The 22,224-nt window shown below is 38.4% G+C and overlaps 1 protein-coding gene across 1 annotated transcript in view; it reads right to left on the bottom strand.

The window, feature by feature from the left end:
• Positions 1–22,224, bottom strand: part of SMIM14 (small integral membrane protein 14) — a 52,345-nt gene that overhangs the window by 18,563 nt on the left and 11,558 nt on the right. The window contains exon 2 of the mRNA XM_015624183.3: positions 6,017–6,127. Within this exon, the coding sequence (XP_015479669.1) occupies positions 6,017–6,091 (75 nt within the window). The 5' untranslated portion in view covers positions 6,092–6,127. The remainder of the gene's footprint in view (positions 1–6,016; positions 6,128–22,224) is intronic.

The raw sequence follows: 22,224 nt of genomic DNA, 5'->3' as shown, positions 1-22,224 counted from the left end.
AGGACATTTGCAAACATATCTAAAACGTAAAAACAAAATATGTATAGGCTTTTTGACCAAACAGTTGAGTATCTTCTGCAAAATTATTCATTTTAGCAAAAGAAAAGTGTACTCTCACGTAGACTGCCTTGAGGAAAAAGGCTTAGAACTTGCAGTTCCAAAAGATAACTACAGTTTGCTCTAAGTGTCGATTCCATGAGGCCTGAAAGAAAAAGGACAATTTTCTCCTTTTTCCTCAAAAGAGATGGCCGTAACACATTTCTGATCATCAGAGTTCAGCCATTCATACTACAGGTTATAACTATTAATTATTTCTGGAATATCAAGCTGAAAGAATTTTCAATGCATGATTTTTTGCACTGCTTGCAATACACTATGCATGCCTTGAGATGATCATGAGATGTGACTGAGATTTTTCTTTTTTTTTTTTTAAATATATATTGGTTAAGGAGCAGTTTCAAGCATACTACAAAGCTCAGGAATGGGAAATGTAAAGAATGACAGGCATGTTCGAAAAGTTCTGATTCTTAACCCCTTATAGACTCAAGTGGACACCACTTTTCATAGTTTTTTTCTTTTTTAACATGTCTAGAAAATAGTCTCCATTTGCACTGTTTGATGTGGAATTAGATTCTAGGTTATGACATGCACTGGCAGTACATTAATTCTGTAATACAGTTTTATGGCCTTAGCCTGTGCAACACCAGTACCTTAAGCGCTCAGTGAAAGGCAGAAAATGGAAGTCAGTGGAGCATGTGCACTCAGGAACAGTCCTACCCTCTGCCACTCCAACCCTGTGTCTTATTTTTTTGGGCTGGTGTCTAAGCAGGTGCATCAAGTCTTTTCCTCTGCACCTCTGAAGAATGACAGCTCCCCTATCCAAATGAACAACCTCAAGTTCAGCTGTTGGGAAAGGCCTTCTTTGAATCAGCTTGAATGCAGAGGACAAAAGGCCAAGTCAAGAGCAAAATGCAGTTTCCTGCTCTTGGGATGTTTGGCTAAAAACTATAGACCAGAAGTAGCACCTGCTATATAAAAAAAAAATAGAAGGCAAACACTATGAAATATCTGTAAGAAGTCTCCAGGGCAACCTTCATATTTAAAGGACATTTTAAATTATAAAATTGTATTTAATATAGCTCTGGTGTGCTTTCAGTAAAAGCCCGCATCAATAGGGAAAGCCACTTGTGCTGACTATTTAACCTGGGCTTAGCTGTGCTAACATCTTGAGAGCTTTTCAACCATTTTCAGCACATATCTATTTTAGTCATCTGTGTTTATTTTGTGCTGTTTACACAAAGTCTCCTTCAGCCAAGACTTGTGGCTATGCTGGATACTATTTCAGACTGTGCCAGTTTGAAACAGTAAAACTCTAAAATGACCTGGTCAAGAGAATTATGCGGAAACTTGATTGCCAAAAGAGTGTTTGAAACATTTATGCTGAAATAGTTTGAGAATTTGCAACTCTTCCTATAAAAATCTAGTGACAAATCAAAACACAAGAGAGATTAAAATAAAGAATGATTTGTTCTGTATCCCCTGAAGTTTTGATATAGCAACATAACTAAGCATGGACCATTACTCTGCAATTAGCTGCTGAAGGACAAAACACAAGGTTGTAATTCCCACAGCAGTTTGTAAGTAGAACTGTAGCAGTTTATCAAAATGGGTCCTTTTACATTATAAAATTAAAAATGTTTTGGGTCAAAAAGCATACTGCATATTTTTGTAAAACCTAGTATGAGAGAATTCTGAAGACAGTTTTTGTAAAGCAAATAATACTATACCAGAAGGAGAGAGAAAAAGGATGTTTACTTGACACGAAGTCATGTGTGTTACTGGTTTGCTTGGACATTTATGGCCACTCTAAACAGTCAAAAGCAGGTTTCAGTCTTCATGGAAGGTGCTCTATGTATGATTATTTCTCACCATCATATAAACTGTTTTCAGTCTAGTTTTCAAACTTGAATTGACCCTTGGGCCAAAATCAGCCATGCCCACTCAGAGAGCATTGATACCCAGAGGAGTAATATAAGGGAATCAGACTTTTTGTACTTATTACAAAAGAAGTGAAAAAAGATAAAATAAAAAGGTTTAAATACATCATTCTTATCTAGGGTTTTGCCAAAACTAAGACAGGAACCATTTCCACTGGGTACACAGAAAGTCCTCCATCATGATTCTTTCAACAACTATCCCCTTGTCTGACAGATTTCCCCCTAAGAAAACCACTTGCTGTCATTTGTTGTTCCTCGTTCTTGAACTTTAGCTCTTCTTGTCAAAATAAGTTTTGCAGATGGAGGAGACTAAACAGGAGATAAAATCATACAAGCTAACAAACCTGTCATTGTCTTTTGACAAGTCTTGTGCATCTGCAGAGCATGAAAAGTCTTGTGACATTTTTCTTCTATGCTTACTTCCTCTTACGGAAGTTCCCAATTTACTGCTATATCCATAGAGTAAATAGTGAACCCAATGTACAATAGCCCTATTGTTATTTCACAATACCATCAAGTCATAACAGATGGTGCCATGGGTATTACATACTAGAAAATATATTTATGAAGCCACAGCCAAAAATTTTATATTTCTAATGTTTCCTAAGAATATTTGGAGATCATAATGCAGAAATGTATGCATGTGAAATGTTCATATTTTGACTCCAAGGAGAATCCTGAAAAATCCACTTCAGGAAAATGATAGAACATTTCAGCATAAAATAATTCAAAGCCACTTAAGCAAATATAGGTTGCAAGAAGTCTCTGTATGAATAACTCCAAGTTAACCTAATAAGCAGCAAAATATCTTTTAAAATATTATGCATATTAGAGATACACAGTTGATTGACTATAAAATGTTCATGGTATTATGAATTAAGAAGAAAAAAACCCAGCAAAACACAAAGCCCTGCTTTAGTCAAGGAAAATGAAAGACAGATAAATAACCAAGCCACATAATTAAGGAAGAGGTAGACTTTTTAACAGCTTTCCTGCTTGTAATTTCTGTGGTGTTGCTAACAACAGAGAGGAAAAAGAGTTTAAATTATGCTAGCTTTTGTTTTTTTCATTGTATAAGCATTAATTGTACTATAAGATGAACTGAAGTCTGCATTTCAAATAGAGATTTAAACTATATGCTATATAAAACCCCCAAAGTAATGTATTCAACCACAAATTAAACTCTGAATGGCACATATGTTTTCTATGAGTTTTGAAGTAAATATACCAATTAAACTACAAGTTAAAATTATCATATTGGAAATTAAAACAAGAACTTCAGGTTCTAGAGGCAGACTTTTTGACCTCTTTCTGATTTTGGAATATCAGTGTCATTCAGATCTCCTGAACAGTTAATTCTAACAGAAATCCAGCTCTACACATAATAGTCATGACTGAATATATAATAACTTGTTCATTATCAGAATCCCTAGTTCTTATCAGTGTTGGAATTCTTATCAGTGTTGGTTTAGATAGGTATAAACAAATTAGTCTGTAAAAATTAGTTTCTTTAATTCAAATGCAAATTTAAGAAGTCTACAGTCAATCATAGGGGTTTTGCACAATGTCATTACTGGATTGAAAGATCCTAAAAGTAACATTTTCATACTTGGGCATTTCCTATATTACATTATAATTCTGTTAAATTTGATTCTGTTAAATCTCATCTCTGAACTCCTGCATTTACAATGCTCAGCTGGAGACAATTGCAAACACCTTGTTATACAATTTGCTCCAAAATCCTGTTGAATCCTGCCAGCTATAACACCATTCAAATGTATTCTGGTGTTTTATACCTATCTAGGTAAAAAAGAATCAACAAATAAATACATATGGGGAACCATTCTGGGTACACAGAATATTTGGATATCTTTTTCTCACACAGTCTGAACAGATCACTTAGCTTTGTTTATCACAATGATTTTGAAGTTAGGGTTTTGAGGATCCAACTTTTAGAGGCAGTGTGCACCCAGTCTCCATTGAGACTTGTACGGTTCAGCAATTTTGAGAACCAACGTCCTTATGTTCTTTCTAGCACAAATAGTAAAACTTCTGTTTATGTTGTGTAAGGCTGAGTGACAAAACAGCAACTTAGAAGGCAAACTCTTACTGAAGCATAAAAGTTACAGATGCAAAAATGGCTTAGCAAGTCTCCTGCTGAGATCATCTAACAGGTTACTTGAGGATAGTCTGGCTGCTGACTGAGACTTCTGAGACTTTTCTTTTCTAGATTCTGCTAAATTATCCTAGCTAGTGATTTGGCCTTATAAATATTTAGGAGCATCTGCATTGCTTTTTAGTAGAGATGAAATCTGGAAATTCCCTGGAACTCCTCACAGTTTCAAGTGCTAATTGGTATGATCTTTTTGGAAGGTGGATACTGAGCAATAAGCTCCATTCCTGCAGCTACACAGAACATTGTTAGACTGCTCTTGGGTGACTGCCCAGAAGCATGCACCTCTTCTGTGCTCTGTTCACATTCATAACACAGGAACTAGTGTTCCTCCAAATGATCTATTTTTACTAACCTCACACTGCATGGAGCAGCCCAGGAACAAAATCTCACAGGCATTTGTGGCATTTCTTCTAACTTTGGACACAACTCACATTGTTCATAACTAGACTCCTCCAGCCACAACAGAGGGAACTGGCTGACCAGTGCCATTGCCTGTCAGTATCTTCTAGCAAAAAATGGAAAGATAAAAAAATGCTGAATGGGGTCAAGATTCTGAACAGTGCTGGTTCAGATTTGCATCTGACAAGCCTGAGGAAAAGCCAACATGCACCCTCCTTTCTGCCAACTTCTGAACTTGGTACTGGGGGTTCCTTTCTCACCACTTTAGCATGTGTTCAGAAATCTCAGGGTTCAGAATCAACACAGCTGTGGGATATGGCACAAACATCATGTTGAGGACAAAAAGGAAATCCTTCTTGGGAAAAAACATACGTACAAACATTCATATAAGGGCAGCAGGGAGAGCTCAGAAGATTTTGAAATTGTGCCTCTAACTGGACAGCATGAGCTAGGATGCCTAAGGCTGATGTAAAGGCTCCACAGAAAGTACAACTATTCTCCACAGAAGCCTCAATTTTCTGTGCCTTTTTGTCAGTAGCACCTTTCTAAAACACTGTTAAAAAAACTCCTGAAGAAGGGCCTGATCCTAGAGAGATTCTTCATAACAATAACACGTAACTGCCTTGAACAGTTGATGTACTCAGTCACTTAAAATGATATTAATTTAGGCCCTAAGAAAGAAAATGGGATAAAAACAACTATATGAAAATCAACAAGGGGAAGAACATCAAATGAAGTTGATATATAGTGTAATCGTAAAAAGATTTAACCAAATTAGAGTTATTAGAGTTCTAATCAAGTTTCCCTAATTCCTCACAGTTCATAATTCTTAATGTTATTTTTAAAAATATATACTTAGAAAAAAAAAATAAGCACTTTGTAGCTTATTTTTTCAATAAACATTGAACTAAGTTCAATACAGAAAGAAACATAGCTATTTAACAGGTCCCAGTCAGGGCAATGTACATAACTTGCTTGAAGTTGCTCAACCTATCAGTGACATCACAAGAAACAGAATTCAAAACTCAGAATCACTGGATTCTCAACTTCAGAACTTTTTAGAGAGTAATTTTAAAAATTTAGACATCATTATTTTGCCATATGAGTATGTGCAACTTCATATGTGTGGAACTACCTTGACCACAAAGACTTTGCTGGGTAGTTTCTTTGGTTTTATGCAGACTGGAAAAAAGGTATATAAAAAAATACTTCCACAGAAACAGTGTCAATGCTGTCAAAATGCAGCTCTGGGGAATAAACAGAAAGCTGTAATTTGTAATGACTATTCAAAAGCTCATCAGAAAGTTGGATACACACATTCTAACTGTACATGCTACTGAATAAACAGAATCAAAAGCACCACTAACTAAGGCCAAGTAAATCTGCAAGAGCTGAGGTAATGTCTGAATAAACACCCCTCCAAATATCCTCATGTTATCCTTACCAGATTAATCAGTCTTCTCATTGCATGTTCATGCGAGCAAATGCATTCACAGGGATCAAATCCACCTTCTGCCATGGCTCTCTGGATAAACCTGAACTTGTTTGTGAACACCTAAAAAGAACAAGAATGAAAGGACAATGAACTCTTTTTCAACTGACCTTATTTTCCAGAAACTCACACATCAAGTTTCAGTTCATTTAATGCCAGGGTGAAAAAGCAAAACAAAGCAGGGTAATCCTATTATTCCTTTGGCAGTATGAATGAAGAAGTCTGGTATGTGTAGCTGCATTTCGATGTTGCTGAAAACAGTGTCACACGAATTGTTTTTGCAAGACTGTGTGTGTCTCCCCTGGGTTTTCTCACATACCAAAATGAAATACATCATAACAAACATGAAGCACAAAGATTAAATTCTTGTCTCTCATCTGCACAGTGGGACTCTTAAGTGTACATGCATAAACTAAAAGGTATGGGGAACTTGTACTCCTAAACCCTAATAAACTGCTGGCATTCTCCCTCCAGGTCAACGTACAGGAAAATAATTTAAAACTCAGTAAGTTTTTTGCTAAAGGAAACAATCATCTTTGTTGTATAATGAAAGCAAGCAGCAGGGGTACAAAAGTGAATGTACTTAGAAACACTAAAAATGGAGCTATGCACACTAATTTTAGATCAAAGAAGTAGGTTAATCACTTAGCAATACAGAATGCTCCAAGAAACTGTAATGGACATAGTAGGAAATAAATTCTAGATTATTCACCTGCTAAAACCACTTATACCAGACATGTCAGGTGTTTTCAAATGTATGTTCACTATTTACCAATAACTTTTCATTGATTTAATTGAGGGTCAAACCATGCAGCAGACTGCAAGGCATTTCTATCCTTGTGGTCAAATCTGGAATTGATTTCTCTCTTTGGACATATTAGGTAGCTCTGCAAAACCATACTTAGGAAAAGCTACATTCAGAATGCATTACTTTTGCATGCACTCAGGCTCTAAGATGACAAAACTGGAAAACTTAACAAATGCAGCAGTGCAGAGCAGATACAACCTCTCAATTCCTAAAACAAGTACCTCCTGAGCATTTGTGTTTCAGTGTCACTAGAAGAAAGAAGAACCACCTATTCGTCTGTAAGACATCTTCATTCAACAGAATATAAGACTGCTACCATTCTACCCTCTTGGGGGGAAAAAAAAAGCAAATGCATTTCAGAAGTCCTTCCTTTGTTAATGCCTACTATTCTTCTGAATAAAACTTCACCATGGTGGAGAGAGCCAGAGAGTAAAAGAAAGAGATATTTGTCTTAATTATGGAGTTTGAACATCAATGCCCTTAACCTGCTAGGGACTCCACTTTTTAAAAATTAAACTGAAAAAGGAAGGAAGAAAGTTGAAGTGATGGAGGAATTTTTTTTTTCCTAGATATTAAGAAAGCATAATCTGGCTATGTAGTGAGAAGATGACTGGGAGATGACTTGATTATGTAGCATACAAGTATCTTTGAAAAGAAAACCAGGCCCAAGTATTGAAGTCTTCAATGAAGAGGTAATTAAGAACCAGTAACTGGAAGCTGTAATTAACCAGATAGAAAAGAAAAACAAGACATACATTTTTACCAGCAGGGTAACTGATCAATGCAACAAACTGCCCAAGAAACAGTAGATTTCCTACCACTCACTGAATTCAGATATGCTTCAGTAAAATACAGATTACTGAATGTCTTGGTTTCAAAGACAGGTGTCTGCTAAGGAAGGCAGAAGACTCCCTTGGAATGGAAAATGTAAAGCCCTTCCCTCCAAATTATTATGATTTTGATATTAAGGGGCTCTCAGGCAAAGATATGGGAATAGGAATAACAGATCTTTACTAGTATGCACAATAAAGCAAATAAACAGCAACAACAGCTCTGGCATTAGCCCCAAACAGAACAGGACCCGGTGACCATTCCCGGCCGCAGGCATTTCCCCTCGTGCAGTTCCGGGCACGGCCGGCAGGGGCGCTGGTGGCTCCCGGCCGGACAGGGCAGGGGCGGGGATTCCCCCGCGCCGGCAGGGGGCGCTGTGGCGCGGGCTCGGCCCACACGCGGTAATGGGGGCTCGGCCGGGACGGGAAGGGATGGGAGAGAGGCTTTGCTGCACAAACCCCCCTGGGACATCGATCCCGGGCCCCTGCAGGACTCTCGGGAGCAGCAAGCAGGGCCGGCAAGGTGTCTCGGCAGGCAGGGCGTGCGGGGCTACAGTGCAGCGACAGCTCGGAGCAGCGCCGAAGATGTGGCGGGGGCGAGGCAGCGGCAGCCCGGCTCCCAGCAGGGCAGGGAGAGGCGAGCTCAGGATCCCGGGCAGCCGAGCAGATGGTGAAAAGTCCCTCTTTTAGTGAGGTAGGTGTTAATAAGGTCTCAGTTCAGTGGCTGCCCTCACGAGCAGAGGCTCACCCCATGGCAGAAGCAGCAGCTTTGGGCTGGGCTCCGCCGGCAGCGGGGAATTCCCTTCCCCAAGCAGCAGCTCCGAGAGAGAGAGAGAGACAGCAGCCGCCCCAGCCTTGTTCTTTACTTGCCCAATTCTCCCGGTCTCTCTGCCCTCGGAGAGAAACTCCCAGATAAGAGAAATACAACCAGATGTCTTTCTCCCCTGAGCTTGGCCATTTCTTTTTTATTTCTTAAGCACCCAGTTGTTAGTGTTTCCTAGCAACTTTGGGCAAAAATTCTATAAGTAAAAAGGAACAAAAGGGAAGAAACCTAACCCCGACACTGAGTAAAGTACAGAAGCACCCAAGTTCAGATATAATGTCCTCCAATATATAGGAGATCAGAGCAGATGATCTAATAACTCTTTTTGAGAATTGTTGTAAGGTTACTACACTTACTTTAATGATATTATTTCAGAACCATTTAGAACCACATGATAGCAATAGAAGAAAATTTTAACTACACAGTCTCCCTGAGTAATATACCACACCAGACAGAGGAGCCTTTCTAAAACTATCTTAGGATAAGGAGATAAAAGCAGTGCTTACTAAATAGTGCAAAATAGCTTCTCTGGATAGAATGCTGACATCCACAAGAAGGTATCTGAACAAGTGAAGTTGCAAAAAAATAGTTAATTGTAACTTGAAATAATTTAGGGGTCAGTAGCACATAATAATGTCACAGCAATTAACAGACAAGTGTTTATATTATAGAGGACTACACAAAAACCAAACATCAAATAAGAGTCATCACTGATGAAACCAGGCTAAGATTCTCTATAGAGCATACAAGTGAAAAAGTTTAAAGAATAAATGGGAAAAGTAAATCTGCCATACAACATCATAGATTTAAGAGGAGGTATGCTAGAAGGGATTTACCCCAAGGTACCTGTACATGACAAATAACCTCAATGAGTTAAAGAAAGCAAAGGACATAACACCAAGTAAAATGTCATCCAAGCTTTGAACAAAAGACCTCTTACAAGCTTTCCCACCTTCACATAATGCTGAAACTAATCATCCTTTCTTTCCTCTAAGCCTAAAACAAACTCTTTCATTGGCAAAGAAACAAAGATTGACCATGTATTTTGAGAACAGGCAGTAGGTTTTCCCCTAAAAAAAGATGCTAAAATTGGGTTATTTTAATGCTTATAATCCAGGTAAACAATTCTCCTTTGTGCAATTATTTTTTTGCCAAAACTGAAGGAAACAGAGATTTTATACATGCCTGCCCAGTTATAAAGAAGAGAGAAACATTCTATGCTATATGATGATTTTCACTTGCAAAATGATACCCTCATGTCTTTATTTCTCTTTAAAATATTCTTGACTTAACTGTGTTATTTGCATCACACTTTAAATGCATCAAGTACTCTGTAATCAGATCTTAAGGTTTATTAGAATTTCGTGACCATAAGAATAATAGACTAGTATTTTTATATACCACAAAGCAGGATTTCTTGGCTCCTTAGGCAGCCTGTTTGTATCAAAATCCTGTTCCAGAATTGCAGTGTGCTTCCTGCCTGCCTCCGGGTACTTGCAATTGTCTGATCTCACGTCAGCAGCTAACTTGTTCTGCTCAGCTCTGACCTCTTTGCTGTGAGTCACACAAGCTCCCCACCTTTTGCAAATACAGTCATTCTACATACAAACTATCACAGAAAATTGAACTATGTGCTCTATTCTGTTCTTCCTGACTTGGATAAAGAAAGAAAATGTTGTAGTTTTCTTTTACTTACTTTTTCCTGTATGTTTTTCTGTTTATCATCTTATCATCTCCTTGTTTTCCTTGGAGTTGATAGAGTTGGTTTATATCAGTTAGTCGGATCAGAGCAATTGGTAAGGCTATGATGTGAAATACCTGCAAGTCCTCTGACTAGCAGTGTCTTTTTACTCAACTCAAAATTACCATATTTTGGGTTGGCCATATTACTGCTAGCACAATGTTTAAATCAGAGATTTTACCAAGGGCTGGGAGACATGGTCAGTAAATACGCCAAAACTCTCTATGATAACAGCTGAGAAGAGATCTATGGCCTCCAGACTAGCAAACTGATAGACAGCATAATAGAGGAGAGAATTAGTAAACATGGACAAATATGATGTACCATCAGAGACTCAATATGAACATGTCAGTGTAAAGAGGCCCACAGAGGTAATCATAAATAGAACTGCTGAAATTAAAATACTGTGGTCAAGAGTTTGAATTACTGTAATTCAGGAATCAAGTGGAGGATGGTCTCTGATGATTTAAGTCAGAAATAAAAGCCCCTCATTACTTTTTGAGTATCTATTTAAAATTGTAGTCAGTGAAGCCATATGGAAAATATTTCTAGTCTCTTATGATTTAAAAAATAGTATTCTCAGTTATAGTAACTATTGTAAATTGTTTCTTTTATTATCTTCCCCACTCCCAGCCCTACAGCAGTGTGCTATATTTTATACATCCTACTATCAAACCCACAATCTTTATGGCTACAATCTGGCTTGGGGGGGGTGGAGGGGGGGTTGTCCCTGGAGACTGTTCCGTATTTTTAATTATTGCAATGACTATATATTATTTCCCAATCCTGCAACACCTGAGTAAATAGCATGCAGCTGGTGAGCTCTTGGAGACAGAAATTATACTCTGCCTTGCTCTGCTGTAATAATTCCAAAACTTGATTCCTTTCTATCATGAAGGCAAACAAGAATTTTTGCCCATTTTCCATGTCCTAGATGCTCTCCAGTGTGATTCTAATATGATGCTGATTAGCAGGATGATCAAAGTGTACACATTGGTCATTTCTACTTCTTGGTACAAAAGACTGTGTAAAAATATTTATCACTCCAGTGTTTGAAGAAACACTTTATATGATACATAAATCAGAGTTACTACAGATTTATCACAGACTAAACCAGGCATCTTCAGCATTAAAACATAACACTCATTTACTCTTTCCTTTCCTGGATCCAGGTAATGTAGACTACCACAAACATGATAAATACAATGTCTGAAGAGTCCCCTAATAAGAACTATTTTCACTGTATTGCTATTTTCCTCAAGACTGAAGGTAAAAAATCCTTGGGAGCAAAAATACCTCATGGCACAGCAGGCAAGTAACAGAATCTTCCCACATTACTTTAAAGAGAAACAAAAATCCTATTCAGATCCTTGCTACTGTTTTTCAGCAAACTTTTGCAATACTTTGGAACACAATTGTCAAATACCTCTAAGAAGTCATCAAGTTAATTTTGCTTCCCAGATCAATTTGGGAGAAATGTGGCAGAACAAATGAAAGTATGTATCAAATTTAAAATAAAATTACAGAAAAAAAGAGCAAATTAATTGCTGTGCCTGTTGCAGGCATTTTAAAAAATCATAAAGGGCTAAAATAGCAAAAGTCATACACAAAGCATGCATGATTCACTGCCCCAAAGATAAAAAGCTCATTTTTATCTTGCTGTCAGAGGTGAAAACCCTCTCTTGTACTCATCCATTATGCACTAAATTATACAGGTTTCCTTAAAAATTATGTGTTCCCTTGCCTTTTTACAGCATTTAAGCCATACTAGTATCTGTGTCTTCTTACAATACCTGACCCTTTTTGTAATTCTATTCACAGCATGCTCCAAGTTTGGTTCTTTTGTATAACCTTTCCCATCTCCAAGTGACCTCCAAATATTTTCTTCTAGAATCTACAACATCCTGTACATTGGCCTCATATAGCATAATACCCTTACAATCCTGGACATCAAGTCCTGTCCCAGAGAAACTACCAGGCACTGGGACTGTGTGACCATAGTATCCATTAACTAGGGGAGTGAAAATTTGCTTCAAGCAGGAAGACACTGGTATGACAAGCTCCTCCTAAAATTCCTGATCACTGCTTTTATAGGAATCTCTTCTCCTTCTTGGCCATTCTGTCCCTAGGGGAGTGAAAATTTGCTTCAAGCAGGAAGACACTGGTATGACAAGCTCCTCCTAAAATTCCTGATCACTGCTTTTATAGGAATCTCTTCTCCTTCTTGGCCATTCTGTCCCCCTAGATACTGCGAGCACTCAACAAGCAACTGGGACCCCAGCTGACTCATTACTGGGCATTTCAAAATGCCTCTGGGTACAATTGGTTAATCCAAAATCTGTGTCTAATCTTGCCTCTTCTAGGGAGTGGACCCACTGAACCCTGCCTATTCATACAGAGTCCAACTAAACATCTGCTGGTTGTATAGTAAAATAACAGATAAAAGTATATGCAGTAGGATAACACTGTTTACTGGTGACCAATCAGGTGAAGCCAAAATATTCCAAAACAGCAAATCCCAAACTCAGAATTTTCCGTACTTATTAAATAATGCCTTTTCCTGTTGATTTACATCTTTTTTATAGTATTTGTACTTCATGTACCTTCCACCCTTACACAGAACCCCAAGTGTTTTCTTATTCTTCTGATGAACTACCTACTTCCAAATCACGAGCCTATTATTTAACTTCCCATTATTTCAGTTGTACAGCTGAACTTCATAAGTTAGGGCAGGGAATTTTATCCACTGATTTCTGCATCATATGTTTCTTCAGACTGGACTGGACGCATAGACAAGGAAAATAATGCATGGATTTTGGGGTTATCTCTTTAAAAAGCCAAAAAGATGTATGTGTACATAGGACTGGCAGATCTTACCAGCACATAGCTTTGTGAAATTTCTAGTTAAATTGCTACTACTACACATTTCTTATCACCACAGCAGTATAAAGAAGAAACAAGGCAAAAATGGTAGCAGAGCCATAAAAAAGCAAAGGAAGGCAAACTAAACACTGGATAAAACTACAGGACAGTGCAAGGAATTAGTAGTTGAATATGGAAGAATCTTCACAAAAGGAACTGTGAGAACAGGAAGAAAACTGAAGAGAAAAATAAGCAGTACTTTAAAATAAATAAAAGCTATTCTGTCTGAAGTTAACAGGGGATGATTCTAAGCCAACAGAACCTGTGCTAAAGACAAAGATACCACACTAAATCAAAATGAATCCAGAAGCCAAGGGCCTGGCATAAGTAACCAGTGGAGGTGGTCTTCATTTTTTATAAAAAAAGTTTTAAATTGTTGGGGTTATAAAACTAGCAAAAATAAGCTTGACGTTTTCTAGGAAAACTTCCTTTACAAAGCAACTTCCTCTGTTCAAACAAGGCTAAATATAGCTACTGTAAAGAAGAATCTTGTATACAAATTGATACTAATTAAAACATTCCAAGAATCCGTTCTCCTCTATTACTGTAATTTAGATACTTCAAGTAAATATTCCCTCATAGAACTAAAGTTTGAAACATGGCAACATTATATTTGGCTTTTTTATAATGTTGATTTTTAATCTCTTTTATTAATAACCCAAGAGAAGCTCTCATCATCTCTCTCACAGCTGCACCCTATTTTTACTGGAACAAATACTATGACTCTCATCAGATTTAGTGCACCAGGATCTAGTAGTTCTACATGACCACAGATCTCTAGAGAACTACTGATGATCTTTTTTCTACCAGGCCTCCTCCTGGGAATGAAACTGAATTTTCAGGACAAAAGAACACCAACTGGCTAACTCGGCAGCAAAAGCAAAACAGCAAGTTATGAATGTGGGTCCTGCCAGAGGAGAGCTGCCACAGCAAAGCGTGGCTCCAATTACAGCTTTTTTCAATTAATTGTCCCAGTTCAGATCCCCCATTTAGCTCTTCTAGGGAAAAGAGCTGCAATGATTTCGATGGCTGATTCCAAAGTGGGTTCCTAGGCATACCAACATTTTCACAGTATAAAGCAATCGTCTCCACTCTCCTTATAATTCCAGGGGGTGGGAGGAGAGTAGCTGGTTTTGTACTTGAAAGCATCAGCATGTCTCCCTGGACTTCCAGCTGTAGCCTAATGAGTTGGCAAATGTTTATTTTTGCATTACTATTTTTTCTCAGGATAATTATCAAGATCTAAGATGAACTCTTCAGTGTAGATTGAGCTAAGCCAATTCCCTTCCTCGCAGAAAAGTCAGTGCTTACCCTCACACACACAGATGGAGGCAGCTGGTGGAGTTTTTGTTGGATTCAACCAAGTTGACTGACACTGGTCAAGTAGGAGCTAGAGACCCCAATAGGTGCTCCACAAGAGAAATGCTCACACAGCCACATCCTGCTCAAGACATACTAGTTGGATAACTTTGCTACTGTCCCACAAATCACCTCGTAAGTAAACAATGAATTAATTTTCCAGTGCCATTCATCTGGTGTTTCTTAAAAGATGCAAACATAATACAAAACTACTCCTTAAAAATAGGACAAAGCCAAAGAAACTAAGAAATGTTCAACCAGCCACTGAAGGATACTACAGTGACATCTGAAATCAGAGAAGGAGCTTTTGAGCAGGGCACAGACTTGAAGCAGAGAAATAAGTGGTAAAGGTCTCTCTGAGTTTTTTTTCTGGTGGTCTTACACAACTACTAGAGCACTGATATATCCCTTGTCTTCACAGCACAACTCCACTACTGTGTGACCACCAGAATATTCTGAGCATTGCTGGGTTGCTAACATTTTCACCCTGAAGGTGAAAATTTGGAAAAGGTGGACATTTGGAGTTGCTCTGAGCGGGGCAGGATATTCTTCTGAGCCAATCTGCCAACAGTGCCAGCATCTTGAGCAGGAATCTAGAAGCAGGAATCAGAGCATAAAAACTTCAGCTACTTATAATTATGGTCAAAGCCCTTTCACAGCCAAGCATCACAACCCTTCTCAAACTGAAGTATGTGAAAAAGTTCACACCCCTTCAAAGAGTGGCAGGATCTAACAAGAACCTGGAAGGAAACTTACTGTTTTTTGGCTGGGCTAACCAAGGTTACAGGTATGCTGAGGTGCATCAGTTCAACACAGAATGGCATGTAAGGGAAATACAGAAGATTATACAGATGCTTCTTCTTTCAACCTAGTTAAGTCTTGTCAGTGTCAAGTACAACTCTCAGAGGACAAGAACGCACACACTGAAACTCCTCAGTACTTTTTGAGTATTGTTCAGTACTGTTTCCCTCCTCCTCTTCCATGGTCAGACCCCCAGTATGTAAGAACAAAGAGATTTCATGCTTTAAAGGCAATAAGGCTGATGTCAGTGACCAAAACTGAATTCCCTAAAGGAGCTAAATAAGATCCACCAAGATTTTAAAAAAAGCTATTTATTTACTCCCATGCAGGTGGCTCAACATTTCCTCTGGGCAACGCTTGAAAAGGAGCTAATTATGCACATACAGTCATGGACCAAAAAAGCAGTTCAGCTATTTTAGAATTAATTTACTGATATTTGATACAGAATATTATTACCAAACTCCAGCTGTCAGCTTTGGTCATCCTTTTGTTAAAATTATGACATTTTTCTGAAAGAAAGCTCTCAGAATATGAAAACCAATTAAGAGAAGATGTCAATGATACAGAACAGTGTCCAAGAATAATACCTTCTTTCTGTCAAGTAAATGCTTCAGCTTCTTCTAGTGTAGGAAACTTTTAGGACAACAAAGTTATTCCTACTGCACTTTGTAACTAATGGCTATTAACTATTTCACATATGCTTATGCAAAAAGGTGAGCTATCCTCTGTAAAATTAGTAACACATTGTATTTCAACCAGTTTACAGAGCAAACTGGGAGCCGTCTCCTGTGGTCTTCAGTAAGGCAAGAGTTCTCACTGACTTTCATGGTTCTTCCACTTCAATACTAAATAGAAAACCTGGTCATATTAGGTCACTCTCCTGCTTTTGGTTAGTGTCTCCAGCATTACAGACTGCCTCACTGCTTGCTGACATTCCTTTTCCCATTCCCAAACAATTGCCAATCTCCCAAATTCAGCATTCCTGCAGCTGTACGAGTGATACACTGCTGCAGGAAGCAACACATATTAAGCCTGAAAACCCTGCTGGAAGCACTTCTGCACCAGCCCTGCAAGGACACCCACGCTGTGCCATGCCAACCAGGGCCAAAGGCTTGTGCTGCTTTGGCAAGCCATATTCTGAGCAAGTGGCTACACACGGAAGAGGAGCACACCTTCCAAGGGGCAGAGCTGCTTTTGCAGGGAAGCAAGAATGAAGAGTACTCTTGCAGATGGAAAATGGCAGCGGTGAGGATCTCACACAAGCCTCCCAGGGAATTAGAAAAGGGAACTGACTTTGCAGTTTATTACCCCACCCAAGAGATGTTTTTGGCTTAACAATACAAAACTAATAATTTACTTTTAAAAGTACTAAAAAAGTGTGCTCCTGTAAGAAAATATATAACCTATTGTGCTGGTTTTGGCCATTGAAACACAACTTTTCTCAGTCTGTAGAAGAAAAAGGTTACGATGAGACACGCCAGAGTGGCCCTGAGCTAACCAGGAGCAACCAGGCAGTTACCGCAGCTCAGGTGGCCTGCAGTAACTCATTAATTTGATTTCTTTAACTGTTAATCATTCAGAAATTTTTAGAAATTTTATCTCTTTGCAAAATTAAATGTGAAAAAAGTCTCTTATTCACTGCTTTACAAAAAACATAGTTTCAAAACAAATAAAAATGGAACTTTTCCCACCATATTGAGGCAGCAAATGCAGCCCTAAACCACAAATTATGAAGCTTTTTTATACTAGTATATTAAGAGTACAATTGTTTACATTACAAAATACCTTACTAAATCCTTAATGTAACTCTGATCACATACAAACACAAAGTTATACTGAAATTCTTTGGAATACTTTCATTATTTTTTTCTCCAGGGATGACATATGTTTCTAATAACTTGCCACTGAGCAAACAGATTTAACAGGGTAGCAGCATGCTGAGAAAGATAGCAGGATTTTCAATTTTCAGATGAAAGCAGCTCTATTCCCTGGCAGCCCTACTCCTAACCCCTTTAGGCCAGATCACATTTTATCTGAAGCTAGCTGGTGCCTGTCTTCAACTTAAATAGAAGTTGAATCAGGTTTCTTACATACCTGCAGTAAACAATTTGAAGCTTATCAATTAGAAATTTTTTAAATCAGTATTTACACCAGTGGGAATCCTTAGCAATTAACAGGATTTCTGGACTTGGTTATTTACATATGTTTAGCTAACAGATGACCCAGTTTTAACCAGAGAATATCATCAATCTAATTCAGCAGACTCATAGACTAGTTTAGATTATCCAAAGGAAAGTGTAAATGCAAATTACACAACTCTCCTCTGCACCTACTAGCAACAGATTTTTAAATCCATTTTATTAACTGGCACAACAAAAATCTATGGTACTGTTTCACAAGATCAGGATTAGTTTGCAACACATACATATCTTACCTTTGGCTCCACTGTTTTCACACAGAAAATAATGTATCTTTAGACATTTCTGTTCTACATACAAATTTGAAGCTTAACTGTCTGACAATCTCCATGGCTCAAAAATGTCACTTTTATATAAGAAATATAATATTTCTACATTTCACGGAGCTCTCTGTGATAAAGTGTTTACCTAGCATTTTCAAATTTGGGTTCTTAATTATGGATCACATCTGATCAGTCTCATCTTGATACCAGGGTGAGGAACCCCCAACAACACTGTAATCTCTTGCACTGGAATTCTTTTTAAACTAAGGCTGCTCATACCAGGAAGCTTTCTTTCACCCTTCATTTAGTTCAACTGAAGAGCTAACCCAAACTTTTCTTCACACCTTCATGTCATTTCATTCAGACAGCTGTTTTTTCCCCTAAATAACTTCTTAATGTGTGAAAAAGACATAAGTTATTTTATTAAATTGTCTAAAAATATGGCTCTGCTAAAAATAAAGATTTTATGATTAACTAATGGGAAATATATGAACATACACATGTGAACATATGAACAAAAAAGACCAAAGCTCTGATACGAGAGGTCTGCATTTGACAAAGATTCAACAGATAAAGTAAATGAGCATTGCAGCTGCTTATGTAATGTGAATGGTTGGTGCTACATTTTTGTCCAGCTTTTCTGGGTTTTTTCCTGATAAAAATTTTTCTTTTCTGAAGAACACTCAGTGGTTTGGACCTGACATTTGTCTAGAAGCTTTATGAAGTAAGAACGAAAGTATATTTAGCTCCAGAGAGCCATGGTTTTTAATGCATGCAAAGCTGCAGAAGAATCAGAACTAATCTTAATGAGGAAAACTTTTATCAAGTGTAATTCTGTTCCCACCCAAATGTGACTAATTTCTTCAATTATCTGTAAAAATACAAGTTAGACACTTAAAGGAAAGCTTCTGAAGCATATCTGTTCAATTAACAACAATGCAAACGCACAATCGCTCAATCATGCCAGGGGCTGCTCCCCCAAGCATCTTCAAATCTTTCATGAAAAGCCCTATCCATCATCTCTAAGAGACCTTTTTCTTGCCCTAGCCTCAGCCAATAGTGTGGAATAGGTGGTGGGAATAGGGAAGAGGATAGGAATATTTCTCCACTATACTGTTCTCTCAACAGAAGACTAACACAGCTAACACACACTGATTATTCTCGTATCCCTGACTGTATTCCTTCATAATGAGGAGCTAAGGAGTTTTACTTCAAATGAGGCTCATTGGGAACTAGGGAAGCTAGCTGTTGATGAGTCAAGCAGAAGGAGCTCTTCTGGGAAAATAATTCCTTTTTCCTGAACAAGGACTGAAAGACTCTGTGATAGAGCCTTAGGAGGTTTTCTTAGCTTCCACTGTACTTACAGAGGGTTTGGGAGTACTTGGATTTTCCAAGAAACATTTTGCAGAATCAGGTGCCTCATTAACAACTAGATGGATCTGTATGCAGTCGTAAATTGAATCTCTTACCCAGGAAGTTAAGACAGACAGACAGCATGTTTAACATTAAGTGTAGTATCAGGTATATAAATGCAAATATGCAGAGTGTGTAGGTTTTTTCTGGTTTGTATTTTATTCCCTTGCTCTCCTTCCATTTCACCTTTACTAGTGCAAGAGAAGAGAGTACAAAGGTAGCAAATAATCTAGCTAGCTAGATGCATAGGTAGGTATCTTGCAGTAACAGGGCTGTATATATGACTTAAGTTAATCAGGCCTGTTGAATTGAAATGTAGTTTTCAGATTTCCTCCCATAAATCCAGCACATGCTAGACTCAGTCCCTGTGACTGACATGCCGTGCTGAAGGCCCTCACACATCTGTGCACAGGCAGCTGATGGTACAGTGTGACATTATTTGCTGCCCAGCCAAAAGAATGCGTTCCTGCTCCACCTCAAACATGTAGTTAAGTAGGTTCACAGGCTCTCTGAGCTGTGTCCCAAGCAGAATATGGCCAGATGACAAGCTTTATATGCATAAATGCATCTGCCAGAACATTTTTGTACTTGTTGTGATGAAGAATCTGATAAATGTACAAAACATAGAGAGTAAGAATTTGATATTTGGTATTGTCAGGGCACTGTACAACTTTGCCATTCATATGCATTTATAAGAAGATAAGATCTTGCTACTTTAATTGTACTGGCCCTGTGAACTCTCATGATGTTGCTAGGTCAAATTCTGGTATGACAAACTTCAGCAAAGACAAAACTTGGTCTTTAAGAATGTATGTCAAGTACCCATAATATCAAGGAAGGAAAATTCTAAATGTACAAATGTAGTTTTATTACACATCTGTTATGCAAATAACATTCACACACCACTTATTCTGAAGTTTAAATATATGAAAGTAGGAAATGAGAAGTTAATAACAAAACCAGAAGTCAGTTAGAAACTAACTAACTTTCTCCAAAACCAAGTACCAACTTTTTTAAAGCAGGTAAAAGAGTTTAAAAATTATTGAAATGTAATTCATTTATTTAAGTGTAAACCACTCTTTAATAACAACTGGATTATTCTTATTTTTCCCTTATAACAAAAGAACATGGACTGCAGAATATTGCTCATGTAACTGGGCCATGCGATTTGGAACTTAATGGATTTGATTGGGGTTTATGTAAGGTGTTGCAAAATCATCACAATGTGCACAATATAAAGAATTTCATAGAACCTTGTCTATTATATTTATTTCTATAATCAGCAAAATAATATCCAGCTAGGCTAAAAAACGATCCACCCAGAGCTACAAAACTGCTGCTACCATCATCTCGGTTTTACAGCAGACCTTGGGGCTTATGGTCCTGAGTAAGTCAGGGACATCCATGCTGGTCTGAGAAGCATGTGTAACAACACAGTGTGGAATTTCCAATAACACATCCAATCTAACTCTGCCATTATTTAGCTCTGTATACAAAACAGTCTTAAATTACTTAAAATCCAGAACCCTGTACCACTCAAGAGTTAGGCAAACATTGTAAATCTTGTCTTTTACAGAAGGCAAAAAGAACCAAAGATGTTGGACTCACCCACCACAGTGGCAGGGCAAAGAACAGTGGTTAGAAGTGAAACAACTAATGACTGCTACCATTACAATTAATTTCATTTTGGAAACTGCTTCTACCACTTCAAGTCTCACCGTCAGTGACAGGGTCAGTTTTTAAAATCAAAGACTGATTTCTTTCATCTCATTGAATCACAGGAACTGGATGAAATTATCTAGGATATAGGAAGAAATAAAAAAGTAAAACTGATCTCCCACACTTCTGATTTTTTTGAGCTTATGTCTGCTTTTGGAATGTAACATAAATGAGTAAAGGTGGATAACACTCTAACAGCTAAGCATTTAAAGACTTTTAATGCATAACCTAATACTCACTAATACTAAATACTAATACCAACATAATACTCACTAAAGATACACACCTTCCCGAGTAGGCACACTAACAACATTAATGTAAAATGCTTTTAAGGCCCAAATGTTAAATGTCCTTGCCTCTAAAAACTGGAGTTGGTTTTCAAGACTTATCAGTCTGCATAATCTAGATGTTCAGACAGTATTAAAACACAAACAGTCTACAATCTAAAAGGCAAACCTAGAGACACTTGACTAGGCGAACAGGTGTTTGTCAGGAAACCAAAGTTTTTGATGTAGGTCTTGCACCACTTTCACACCGCAGTGCTGGTTAGCCAAGGCCTCAGAACTGCCATGGATGGCAGCGGCTGAGCCGTAGGGCAGGACAGCTGGGGAACCCAGCACAGCGACAGCAGCAGAGAAATAACCATATCTCGTGGTCTCCAAGGCAAATCTACCCCTTCCCCACTGATTCCCTAGGAATCACATATTCGAGCATACATGAAAAGCTCCCGGCAGGAATCCTATCTTTAATACATTAACAGCAGTGTGATACTGTCCTTTTCCCGAGATTAACATCGTTTCACCTCTCCCACTTCAGCTGCACCCTGTTCATAACGCGGGGAGCAGCCTGGGAGCACATATCCTGGTGTCTGCACGCCACTGCCAGCTTCTTTAAAGAGAGAAAACTAAACCTCTTCGGCTCAAAGTATCAGACTAAGATCCTTTAAGGAAAAAAAAAAAAAAAAAAAGAAAATCGACAGAAAAGTGCCACTTCGCACTACTACACCCGATAACCAGAAAAACCACACTCAGACCAGCTGATAAGAAGACGAGCCGATGTTTCTCTGGTTTGGAATAAAAGGGGAGCTGCCTGATACTGAGCAGAGAGGCTCCGGCTCTCCCACTTCACCTTCCCCGGCAGCCGGCGAGGCGCCCGGCGGCGCGGACGTTTCTGCACTTCAACAGGCTTCAAGTTACGCCGCAGCCCCCCCTCCGGGCTCGGCCGCTACTCCCGGCCCGCGCCGCGCCCGGCGGAGGGTCGGGCGGGGGTGTCCGCGCAAACCC

This window comes from Parus major, chromosome 4 (assembly GCF_001522545.3).
Source record: "Parus major isolate Abel chromosome 4, Parus_major1.1, whole genome shotgun sequence".
In the NCBI taxonomy this organism is placed as follows: domain Eukaryota; kingdom Metazoa; phylum Chordata; class Aves; order Passeriformes; family Paridae; genus Parus; species Parus major.
The sequence above is the reverse complement of the archived record's forward strand: the minus strand, read 5'-3'. Positions and strand labels throughout refer to the sequence as shown.